At 38.0% G+C, this 13,104-nt stretch overlaps 1 protein-coding gene across 4 annotated transcripts in view; it reads left to right on the forward strand.

The window, feature by feature from the left end:
* Positions 1 to 13,104, forward strand: part of DPY19L4 (dpy-19 like 4) — an 87,029-nt gene that overhangs the window by 48,486 nt on the left and 25,439 nt on the right. For 3 of the 4 annotated variants that reach the window (XM_019632019.1, XM_019632021.1, XM_019632022.1), the window contains 4 exons: positions 6,281 to 6,415; positions 8,907 to 9,038; positions 9,136 to 9,234; positions 10,352 to 10,425. In XM_019632019.1, coding sequence (XP_019487564.1) covers positions 6,281 to 6,415; positions 8,907 to 9,038; positions 9,136 to 9,234; positions 10,352 to 10,425 — 440 coding nt within the window. The remainder of the gene's footprint in view (positions 1 to 6,280; positions 6,416 to 8,906; positions 9,039 to 9,135; positions 9,235 to 10,351; positions 10,426 to 13,104) is intronic. The other variant, XM_019632020.1, reaches the window with a different exon arrangement.

Consider the following 13,104-nt stretch of genomic DNA (forward strand, 5'->3'; position numbering starts at 1 on the left):
ACGGCTGCTCAGCTCGGGCTGACTCGAACCGCTGTTGCTCAGAGCTCAAACTCTTGAGCGAGCTCTTAACCAACTGAGCCACTCGGCCGGCCACCACAATTTCTTAATCCAGTCATCTACTAATGGGCACTTAAGTCGTTTCCAAATCTTGGCTATTGTAAATAACACTGCAGTAAACATAGGGGCGCATATATTTTTTCAAATTAGCATCTTGGATTTCTCTGGATAGATACCTAAGAGTGGAATTGCTGGGTCATACGGTACTTCCATTTTCAGTTTTTAGAGATAACTTCATACTGATATCCACAGTGGCTGCACCAATCCTCAATCACACCAACAGTGCACCAGGGTTCCTTTTTCTCCACAGCCTCACCAGCACTTGTTTGTTGATTTATTGGTGATAGCCATTCTGACAGGAGTGAGGTGGTATCTCATTGTGGTTTTTATTTGCATTTCTCTAATGATTAGTGAGGTTGAGCATTTTTTTATATGTCTGTTGGCCATCTGTATGTTTTTATGCTAGTACTGTACTGTTTTGATTACTATAACCTTGTAGTATGATGTGATGTTGGGTAGCGTGATACCTCCGCTTTGTTCTCATTTCTCAAGATTGCCTTGGCTATTAGGGGTCTTTTATGGTTTTATATAAATTTTAGGGTTATATGTTCTATTTCTGAGAAAAATGTGCTTGATAGTTGGATAGGAATTGCGTTGAATCTATATATTATCTTAGGTAGTATTGACATGTTAACTATATTAATTCTTCCTATCCATGAACATGGTATGTATTTCCATTTATTTGTATCTTCTTTGATTTCTCTCTTCAGTGTCTTATAATTTTCTGAGTACAGGTCTTTTACTTCTTTGGTTAAATTTATTCCTAGCTATTTTATTGTTTTTGAAGCAATTGTAAATGGGATTGATTTCTTGATTTCTTCTGATAGTTTATTAATGGTGTATACAAATGCAACTGATTTCTAAATATTACTTTTGCTATGAATTTCCCTCTTAGGACTGCTGTCGCTGCATCCCATAGATTTTGGGTTGTTGTGTTTTCATTTTTGTTTGTCTCGAGATAGCTTTTGATTTCTTCCTTTATCTCATTTTTTACCTATTCACTATTTAGTAGCATGTTATTCAGCCTCCATGTATTTGTGTGCTTTCCGGATTTGTTCTTATAATTGATTTCTGGTTTCATAGCATTGTGGTTTGAGAAGATGCTTGATATGATTTCAATCTTCTTAAATTTATTGAGACTGGTTTTGTGTCCTAACATGTGGTCTATCTTGGAAAATGTTCCATGTGCACTTGAGAAGAATGTAAATTATTTTCCTTTGAGGTGAAATGCTCTAAAAGTATCAATTAAATCCAACTGGTCTAAAGTGTCATTTAAGGGCACTGTTTCCGTGTTAATTTTCTGTCTGGAGGATCTGTCCATTGGTGACAACGGGGTGTTGAAGTCCCCTTCTATGATAGTGCTACTGTTTAATCTCTGACTTTATGTTAGTCATAAACTGTTTTATATGTTTAGGAGCTCCTATGTTGGGAGCATAGATGTTTACTAGGGTTATGTCCTTTTGTTGGATTGATCCCTTTATTACTATGTAGTGCCCTCTTTTGTCTTTTATTGTTGTCTTCATTTCAAAGTCTATTTTGTCCGAAATAAGTATTGCTACTTCTGCTTTTTTCTCGTTTCTGTTTGCGTGAAATATCTTACTCCAACCCATTACTTTCAGTCGGTGTGTGTCTTTTCATCTGAGGCGAGTCTTTTGTAGACAGCATATGCGTGGATCCTGTGATCTTATCCACTCAGCCACTCTGTGTCTTTTGATCGGGACATTTATCTCATTCACATTTAAGGTGATTATTGATGGGTACATATTTCTTGCCATATTGTTATTCGTATTTCTGGTCTTCCTTTGTTAGTTTGTTTTCCCCTTTCTTCTGTTTAAAAAAGCCCTTTTAACATTTCTTGGAATGCTGGTTTGGTCATAATGAATTCTTTAGCTTATTCTTTTCTGAGAAGCTCTTTACCTTTCCTTCAATTTTAATTGCTAGCCTTGCTGGGTAGAGCAGTGTTGGTTGTAGGCTTTTGTTTTTCATCACTTTGAATATTTCCCACCACTCCCTTCTGGCCTGCAGAGTTTCTATAGAAAAGTCAGCTGATAGTCTTGTAGGAGTTCCTTTGTATGTAGCCTGCTGTCTTTCCCTTGCTACTTGTAGGATTCTCTCTTTGTCTTTAACCTTTGCCATTTTAATTCTTGGTGTGGGCCTGTTTGGGTTCAGCTTGTTTGGAACTCTCTTCTCTTCCTGGGCTTGTATGTCTATTTCCTTCACCAAGGTAGGGGACTTTTAAGCCATTATTTGAATATGTTCTGGATACCTTGCTCCTTCTCTTTTCCTTCTGGGCTTCTCATGATGTGAATGTTCTTGTGCTTGATGTTGTCCCACAGGTCTCTTAAACTATTTTCATCATTTTTTATTCTTTTTTCTTTCTGTTGTTCCAATTGGATGATTTCTGCTAACTTGTCTTCTTTCTAAATTGCTGATTTGGTCTTCTGCTTCATCTAATCTGCTGGTAATTCCTTTGAGTGTGTTCTTTATTTCAGTTATTGTATTCTGACTGGTTAGTTTTTATGATTTCTCTGCCCTCCTTTATGTTTCTGTCCCTTTGTTGAGCTTCTCACTAGGTTCCTTAACATTCTTATCATCAATGTTCTGAACTCTATCTCTGATTCATTTAGTTCCATTTCTAGAGGTTTCTTCTGATCTTTTATTTGGGACATGTTTCTTTGTTTCCTCATTCTGGCTGTTGCTCTGTGATTGCTTCAATGTATTAGGTAGATCACCTATACCTCTCAGTTATTGTTGGGTGGTCTTGTGTAGTATGTGCCCTTTGTATTTAGATTGCACAGCCTCCCTATTCTGTCCGTGTGTTCCAGAGGTGTCACTGTTGAAGTTGATCTTTAATGACTTTTGGCTTGTCAGAGGGTGGGATTGACCCTCAGGCTGATTAGCTGGGAGAATTAGCTCTGTTCACAGTGTATGAGCTGCTGTGTGGAGGTTGACCCCCTCAGAGAAGGTTTGGCCGCTACCATGTGTATTATTAACCCTTCAGCCTAACAATTCAATTTTTTAAAAAACCAAGCTGCCCAATTTTTCAATTATGTTCACTCCCCACTCCCAATGTCTCTCTGTGTGTGAAAAAATATATGTGTATTTTTTTTTCTAACTTTATATATACTTTTTTGGGGGGAAAGAAGATGTATAGTTGTATAAAGTTTTATCATGTGTAGATTTGAGTAACCATCATCATAATTAAGATATAGAACTGTTCCGGGCTGGCCGAGTGGCACGTTGGTTAAGAGCTGGCTTGGGATGCCAGCTCTGAGCAGCAGGTCCCTGGTTCAGATCCCACATGGGGGCCAGTGACACTGCCCTCTACAGCTAAGATGGTGAACAACAGCTTGACCTGGAGCTGTGCTGCCATGAGTCGCCAGCGACGGCGTAGGTTGCAGCCCCTGTGGCAGTGGGCTGCCATAAGCTACCGTGTGTGGCTGGCAACCAGTGTGAGTGACTGGCAGCTGGTGTGAGCTGCGAAGAGTCGCCGTGAGCAGCCGGCCAGAGGCCGGCGACCGATCTGCCTCACCCGGGAAGAGCTCAATGATAATACCAACATGGGCCAGTGAAGCAACGTCCTCCACAACTAGACTGAAGAACAAAAGGACATCAACTTGTCCATTCCCCTTCCCTGATTCCCGAACACTGTTCCCCTCCCCCAATTCCCCAATCTTTAAAAAAAAAAAAAAAAGATATAGAACTGTTCCATAACTATGAAGAAACTGCCTTAATAGTCACATTTTTCCTTTAATCCTAGCCTCTGGCAACCACTGATGTCTCTGTCACTACAATTTTGTGAAAGGTTACGTAAATGAAATTCTATAGTATGCTATCCTTTGAAATTTGCTTTTTAAATTCAGCCTTAATATCCTTACCCATCCAAGTTGTTGCATATATCAGTAGTTTACTCCTTTCCATAGCTGAGTAGTTTTCCAGGAGCATATATGTATTATTTACATATTTTCTACTCTGTTTCCCACTCTGGAGGCTAGATCTCATGCTCTCAGTTGCATGAGGCTATCCAAGCTCAGATCTTTTTTTTTTTTTTAAGATTTTTTTTTTTGTGTGTGGGGGAATTGGGAAAGGGGAACAGCCAAGTTGTTGTCCTTCAGTCTTAATTGTGGAGAGCACAGCTAGCTCAGCTCCAAGTCCAGTTGCCATCTGTCTGGCTGTTGGCAGGTAGCGGCCGCTCAGCTCAAGGTGTTGTGTTCAATCTTAGTTGCAGGGGGCACAGCCCACCATCCTATGTGGAAGTAGAATTGGCAACCTTGTTGTTAAGAGTGCACACTCTAAGCACCAAGCCACCCAGCCACCCATTGGCAGCTCTCAGCAGCTCAGCTCAAGGTGCCGTGTTCAATCTTAGTTGCATATGGGCATAGTCTACCATCCCATGCGGAAGTCTAACTGGCATCCTTGTTGTTAGGAGCACATGCTCTCACCAGCCGAGTCATCCTGCCACCTGTTGGCAGCTCAGCGGTAGCTCAGCTTAGGCACAGCTCGCTGGCCCAGGTGGGAATCGAATTGGCGGGCTCACACTCTTGACCAGCTGATCCACTGCCGGCTCTATGCTCCGATCTTTTGAGTGGTTATCTGGAGCCATCCAGAGACATCTATGGTTGATTACTGAAACCCATTTAATGTACCACTTACGTAATATATATAAAAGGTTCCCAATAAAGGGATAGTTGAAAATGAAGTGAGCAAGGTAAGGAAGGGGTGGACAGGAATGCACAGAATTTTTAAAATGTTCAGAGAAAGGAAAAGCTTAGCTAATTGTCCAGATTGTGTTTGTATATTTCTATCTTATTTTCACTGCATGTTCTTAAGTAGTTTGAGAATAAACCCTTGAAATTAGCAGTTTGTTTCATTTTATTGTAGCTTTTCTCCAGCATTCTCAAAGTATTCTCCAAATGGCCAATAGGTTAGTTATGCTAGATCTAGATCTGAGCCTTTGTTGATTTCTATAACTGGATTCTCTGGGGATGATGGTTTCAGGCCTGGTTATTGCAGTTCTCATTATTCCATATTAGAAGATTTCCAGAACACTTGCCCTTATAGCTATTGTAATACGAAGAACAGAAATGTATGTGTTCTACACTGCTGAGCCCTTCTGGGCCTTGTGGTTGGTATTCTTTGACCAACTGGTAGAAATTTTCTATTTCTTATATTTTGTTCTCTGGTTTAACCCTCTTCAGGATGTTGGAAAATTCTTATATCTGCTAATGGCCTGAGGTATTCCTGACTGTAATTTATCAGTGAGTATAGTCAGCTGAGTCTGAATGATTTAGAGAACACAATTCTTATCTTCAGTTTCTTGACTTGACCCTTATTGTCCTTCCTCTTCACTGTTCTTATCAGAACAAAATCATTTGACACCATTGCTGATGGACAAATTGGGAATAAAAAAAACAGATACCTGGAAGAAGTAGACACTGTTGTTAGAAATATGCTAAGACACAGTGGCTTTCTCACAGACTCGGTTTCTCACTAAGAAATCACTTAGGACATGACATTTGGAAGGACAGAATTGATTTTAGCTAGTCATTTCAGACAAGGGCAATGAAATCCTTGTGTTTAGTTCTTTAGCAGGAGGAAAACAACTAAGAGTTTTATATGGTTGACAGTACAAGCATTGGGGAAAGGTAAGGCCACACTTTTGCTGAGAGGAAATGAAAAAAGCATTGGATTTCTTTTCATGGGTTGTGGAATAGGTTGAGACATAAACATTAAATGGAAACTCTTAGGAAAATATGAAGCGCTATGGAAGTGAAAATATTTTCTAGGGTGAGAGGAGTTACTTTCAGAATAACGAAAGCCCACCTGAGCCAAGTCTAGGAAAGACCACCATTTTCTTGTATTTATTACTTTACCTCTTTGGAAATGAAAGAAAATTGTACTGAATTTTATTTTTTCCTTTGTCTTCCTGAAATTCTCAATGTGATGTTAAATTTTGAGGGACCAGTGGTTGATTTTTCTCTAGAGTGCTTTAAGATCTTAATTGTTTATGTAAGGATTTACTAATAATTATGTGATTTAAAAACAAAGTTTTAAGAATCATGTAGTTTAAAGTTGAACCAGCTACCACTTTCAGGTAAGAGTCTCAAATTTTTTATAGTAATAAAGCTATTGATATTTAGTTTCTTTCTTTTGTTTTCTCTAGAGGTTTTGCTACTTATTGATGAGTGCTTCAACTTACACGTTTATGATGATGTGGGAGTACAGCCACTATCTCTTGTTTCTTCAAGCAATATCTTTGTTCTTGCTAGATAGTTTTTCACTGGAACAAAGTGACAAGGTATTATGGCAATTTGAAATTATAATTTTAAATCCAGAAAATAAAATATTTTTATAGTGGTGTAACTATAACCATTTAGCTTTTAAGCATTATTTTAAAATGTTTTATTAGACTCTGATTTATACTTCTCAAAAGATTGCAAAATTCATTCTCCTCTGCCCTTTTAGAAGCACTTTGAAAATCCCCTTAAATTTAATCTGCTTAACCAAAGTCCCCCTGTGCTTCCTCTCCATTTCTCCTTCTGTTTTTGTTTATTTAGAAAAAAATGTAAAATATAGAACATGTACAAAAGAGTATATCTATGCTGTATATATAGTATCAGAATAAAATTTGAGCATTTGACCACGCAGGCCAAGAAGCAGAGCATTTGAATACCCCAGAAGCCCATCTCCCCCAGTCACATCCTGCCACCCTGCTCCTTCCCCAAGAAGCTAACTGTCCTGAATCTTGTTAGTTTTTTCCTCTTTTTTTCTTTATGATTTTTATTACCTATGTATTCCTAAATAATACGTTGTAAATAATGTATTGTTTACTCTTGCCTGATTTGCTTTTGAGATTCATCCGTGGTGATGTACAAAACTATGTTTTATTCATTTGTATTTATTTATATATTATAATGTTGGTGGACATTTCAATTTTTTCCAGTTTATTGTTCATGTGCTGCGATAGGCATTCATATACATGTCATGCGGCATAGGTACAAAATGTTTCTATACCTCATAAAGGAACTACTGGTCAAATGATATGTGCATATTCAACCTAATTAGATACCAAACCTTTGTCCAGAATGGCTATATCAGTTTATACTCCTGCCAGAGGTCTTTAAAAGTTCCCTTCAACATTTGGTTTCTTCTGTTTTTTCTTTTTCTTCTGTGCCATTTCTTATCTTTCTTTATTTATAAACACTGATTAAGTATTTAATATCTTGTCCTAACCAGAGTTTAGGAATCTTTTTGCTCTTCTCTTCTCTTCTCTTCTCTTCTCTTCTCTTCTCTTCTCTTCTCTTCTCTTTATCTCATATACTCAGGTGGTCCAAAATACTTGTGTGAGTACCAACATTTAGGTTATTAAAATAGAATTTAATATAATCATCAACCAAGTATAAAGTCATTCACTTGCTAAATGAAAGGGTAATAAGAACCTGAAAGGATCAAAGAGTTAGCAACTGCAGAAAGCAGCTACTACCCGTAGAGCTGAGGGAACAGAGAATTTAGAATTATTAAAACTTAGAGGAGGGACCCTGTGGAGGGGCCTGCTCAGCTTTGCTGGTGTCTCAGAACTAGACAGAAGAGTCCTGTGGAAATGGGACCAGACTTCTGAGGAAGGAGCCCTGGCCAGCTGCTCTTTGGGTCTCTGGGGCAAGAGAATGCATGAAAGCTGGTTATTTAGGGGTTGGAAAAACTTCAACTGCATTCAGCAGCTTCATGAAGGAATTGCTCTGTTTGAGTGAAGAAGCATCACTGAGATGATGCTCAAGGACCTGCAAGCAGGCAGGAAATAATAGGAAGGAACAAGCTCCTTCTTTCTCCTCCATCCTGTAACCTGTCTTGCATTTTATGTTGGGAGAGCTTAATAGGGAGCCAACCGGAAAAGCAGAAATGTATAATAGATTGTAGAGTCCCATCCCCAGCATTATGAGGCAGGGGATAGAGGAATAAGTTTGGAGCTAAGAGACAGTTACTCAATAACTGTAGAACCAGCATCCGAAATCAAGAAATAGAACATTATCAGCACCCAGAAGATCCCATTGTGCCCTCTCCCAGTCATAACTTCAGCCTCCCAGCAGTTAGGTATCTTTTTTATTTTTAAATGTCCCTCGCCTCTTCAGGATTTTTTGTTTGTTTGTTTGTTTGTTTTACTTTTAACACTCTGCCTTTTTATTTATTTCCCTCTTAACGCCTATATTTTGTCTTAATTTTCCCTTTCTAAAAGGAATTAACTTTATGATAGATTAAATTATTATACTAATAAATTTTAGAAAAGAAATCTACTAAGACATATAACTGTCCTGGGAGATCTTCTGTTAGGATGCTGAATTTAGCATTTTTATGCTCACTGTTCAGTGGACCATAATGCAAAAATATTTTTCTCTAGTGCTACATTTCATGGAAGTATGTTTTCACTGGGTAGATTTGGGGAACTTCTGCTAAAGATTATTACTTTCGATTTATGGAGTTTGATGTTGCATAGATGGATAAGTGAAATTAAGTCAGAGCCTGGGACTAAAGGTTTTTCCAGTCCGATTTAGATGTCCGTGGTTTTAAAGCTTTTAGCTTTGTTTGCAAGAGTTCTTTCTAAGAAGGTAGTAATAAATTCGTTACATTATCATAACATTAAAAATATGGATTGAACAGTTGCACAATACAGTCGTAAATTATAATAGAGCATTTACTTTATAATTATAGTCAAGTCTATTCTAAACAAAACTAATGAATATATATATACAATAAAGTTCATTTTATTCCCATTCATTTTATTTTTGTCCCAACAGGTTCATGAAGTTTATAAAACCTATATATTTTCTCTCTTTCTGGGATATTTACTGCAGTTTGAGAATTCAGCTTTACTGGTGTCTCCTTTATTAAGTTTAGTAGTAGCCTTAGTGCTTATTAAGTGCCTTCAGGTAATTAGAATTGCTTTTTTATCATTTTTATGGTGAATTACTTAATTGTTAGTTTTTTATACCTCACTTCTTTGTCCATTTGCTTCCCCTCCCACAGCTAAATGTGAAGAAAGGAACTTTTGTAGCTAAAATAATGAAAGTGATTAATTTTTACCTGGTATGTACTCTGACAGTGACATTGAATATTATAATGAAGGTGAGTAACTCTGTATCTGAGATTCATGTAGTAAATAAATTAATGAAATATTGTGGACTAAATTTTAATGAGAGTAATGAGATAGCAAGGTAATAGAGTTTGTACAGTATAATTTTGAGTTGACCAATGATCATGCTGGCATATTAGGTGAGAAAATAGGATTATGATTCTTTTCTCAATATACTTTAAAAAATACATATACTTTAGTTTTCATTTAATTTAAAATGTCATCATTACCCAATTAACATTAAGTGATATATGGATTAAATTGAGATGAGTCAAAGATGTTTGGAACAGTGGGTAAATTACTTAAGCCGAGTGGGATAAGATTGAAATCTTCTTACAACCCCATTATAGTTTTATACTTGAGTATGAGGTAATATGATCAACTTATGCTGATAAATCTCCTTGCTTCATAGTTATACCGTGTATTATTTCATTCATTTTTTTTAAAGGTTTTTTTTGGGGGAACTTGGGGGAGGGGAACAGTGTTGGGGAATTGGGGGAGGGAAACAGTGTTGGGAATTGGGGAAGGGGAACAGCCAAGTTGTTGTCCTTCAATCTTAGTTGTGAAAGGCACAGCAAGCTCAGCTCCAAGTCCAGTCGCGCTGCTCAGCTCAAGGTGCTGTGTTCAATTAGTTACGAGTGGTCGTAGCCACCATCCCATGCAGAAGTCGAACCAGCAGCCTCGTTGTTAAGAGTGCACGCTCTATCCACTGAGCCAGGCGGCAGCTATCCTGGTGGCAGCTCAGCTCAAGGTGCTGAGTTCAGTCTTTAGTTGCAGGCTGGCGTAGTCCACCATCTTGATCAGGCAACCTTGTTGTTAGGAGCACATGCTCTCACCAGCTGAGCCATCATGTCACCTGTTGGCAGTTCAACGGCAGCTCAGCTTGGGCGCAGTTCACTGGCCCATGTGGGAATCGAACCGGCGATCCTGTTGCTCAGAGCTCACACTCTTGAGCAGACTCTTAACCAACTGAGCCACTCGGCTGGTCCTTCATTCATATTTTTGGTTTTGTAGTCTTACTGTGGTTTATTTTTCTGGTATTGGACAAAATCATATTGCTGTAAGTATAGTTAATAGTTCTTTGTTGTAACTAGTGTTTTTCCCCTCCAGACATTTGTCCCACACAAAGAAAATGGGCACATGCTGAAATTCCTTGAAGTAAAATTTGGACTAAATATGACTAAGTAAGTTTTAAGATTATGTAAATTTACCTCTGTACCACTTAGAATAAAAAGAACAAAAATAATCAAAGGAAGAAGTATACCCTTAATTACATACCAATTAGGAAATAAATAATTTGGGCTATTATAATATCTAGAAGAAATCTAACATTGCATTGTTTTCTCTCATTAAAAAAATAAATCTCATTTAGGTCTTTTATAAGTTATATATACTTAAAACTTAATAGCATCACAGCATTTTGAGGCTACTTTCTCCCTTAATGAGGAATAATAATGTAATCTAATGTCAGGATAAAGAAAAGATTAAGAATGAATAAAGAACCAAGGTTATTTTAACCATTACATCTGGAAAATGCTTACATTAAAAAGAGGTGGACAGTAAGATATTTATTTCATAGCAAAGAATCTCATCTTAGGGTAATAATAGTGGATTGGATTAGAAGTTGACCTTTTTTTTTTTAAGGGTGAGAGAGAAACAGTTTTACCAGTCAACCACTGATGAGGATTTTTTGTTGTTGTTGTTGTTAATTTTATTGGAGAGCAGCCATAGTCATTGGTTACATATTGCAAATGAAATACATGATTTTATGTACTGACAGAGTTTACTTGTATAACAGGAAATATATATATATATATATATATATATATATAGTATACACATATATACATATATATATGTATATATATATGTGTGTGTGTGTATATATATATATTTTTTTAAGATTTTATTAGGGAATTGGGGGAGGGGAACTGTGCTGGGGAATCGGGGAAGAGGAACAGACAAGTTGCTGTCCTTTTGTTCTTCAGTCTAGTTGTGGAGGACATTACTTCACTGGCCCATGTTGGTATTGTGATCATTGCGCTCTTCCTGGGTGAGGCAGATCGGTTGCTGGCCTCTGGACTGCTGCTCACTGTAGCTCATGGCAGCCCACTGCAGCAGGGGCTGCAGCCTATTCCATCTCCGGCAACTCACGGCAGCCCAGCTCCAGGTTGAGCTGTTGTTCACCATCTTAGCTGTAGAGGGCAATGTCACTGGCCCTCATGTGGGATCCGAACTGGGGCCCTGCTGCTCAGAGCTGGTGTCCTAAGCCAGCTCTTAACCAGCGCGCCACTTGGCCGGCCCAGAAAAAATATTTTTACCTCCACATTTCTCTAGTTCATACAGTATACCTTAGAACCTTACCATCCTTTGCTGTGATTACATGGGATTTTAGATACTGTGCATGGGATTTCATGTTGTGATATATCACAGTTAACAAAGTATTTGACATTGTTTAAACAATGGAGAAGTCTTCTGAAGTATTAATCATATATGGATAATCATATATAAGATAAAATGATCCTTTAAAAGGCCAGGTGCTCCATAAGGGTAGGGACCATGTCCTTTTCAGGTGTATCTGTAAGCCTGACACAGCAGGCAATTAGTAAAAATTGATTGTAGACCTCCATAATTGACTGGCCTTTTCACTGACTTTCCCTTTAACCTTGGAAGACTCTAGAATGAACCTAGGCGCAAGGGCTGCTTTTGTCTAGTGTTTCTTAGTTGATGTTTTGTAGTGCCCCTTTGTTTAGTGTGTCAAGTACTAGATTTGCTTCACAAAGTAATGCACTAGGTGTTTTAAGAGTAAGACATGGTCCCTGTACTTTTGCCATCTCATTATATAGTTTTTGTATAGTTAATAACATCTGTGATATAAACAGCACATGCCTTATCCTGAAATATGCCAATTGGATATTAGGATTTGGAGATCATCAGAATTTCAGAAAACATTTTTGTTGAGACAGGCTTTCAACAACCACTAAAGAAATATTAATAAATATTTGTTGGATATGCAGGATACTCAGCTAGATACGCTGGGAGAATACAAAAAATGACTGCAGTCTGACACATGGCAGATTGCATTAAGCACTATAATTGAGAGATAAGTGAAATGCTATGGGAATGTGGGGAAGGCAAGATTAAGACTGGGGGATATGGAAAGAATACTTGTTAAATTGGGATTTAAATTGGACCTTTAAGAATTAATAGCTTTAATAGGCAGAAAAAAAAGAGGTGCATTTGTTGTAGGTACACGATATTTTGATGACAGCCCTTTGATAGAGCTGTATTACTATTTGACACATTGTGAAACTTTAACCTTTTATTTTAAATCCAGTGATTTGTGAAGCAAACATTCTTCAACTCTCTGTGAACACTCTTGAACATCACTCCATCTCTTACCCTCATTCCCCAGGGCAAGGGATTAAAGATAACATGGAGGTTAGAGATGGATTGGGAGTGAGAATGCAGACAAAACTACATATAACTAGGAGTCCTGTTGTTCATATTTAGTTTGGGTAAATAAAAAAAAAAGTTTATTCTTATAGCTCGAAAGCTTTATATTTCAAATTTTATGATTTCTGTCTTAATAATTAGATCTCTTTAAAATAGGTCCCAGTAGAGTTAACTCATCAACATCAATTAAGACTGTCTAATAATAGGGCCGGCTGAGTGGCGCATTGGTTAAGAGCAGGCTTGGGACGCCAGAGGGCCCTGGTTCGGATCCCACATATGAGGGCCAGTGACATTGCCCTCTACAGCTATGATGCTGAACAACAGCTCAACCTGGAGCTGGGCTGCTGTGAGTCGCTGGCGACGGCTTAGGCTGCAGCCCCTGCTGCAGTGGGTTGCCATGGGCTACC

The sequence above is a fragment of the Hipposideros armiger genome, unplaced genomic scaffold (assembly GCF_001890085.2).
Source record: "Hipposideros armiger isolate ML-2016 unplaced genomic scaffold, ASM189008v1 scaffold_1069, whole genome shotgun sequence".
NCBI lineage: Eukaryota > Metazoa > Chordata > Mammalia > Chiroptera > Hipposideridae > Hipposideros > Hipposideros armiger.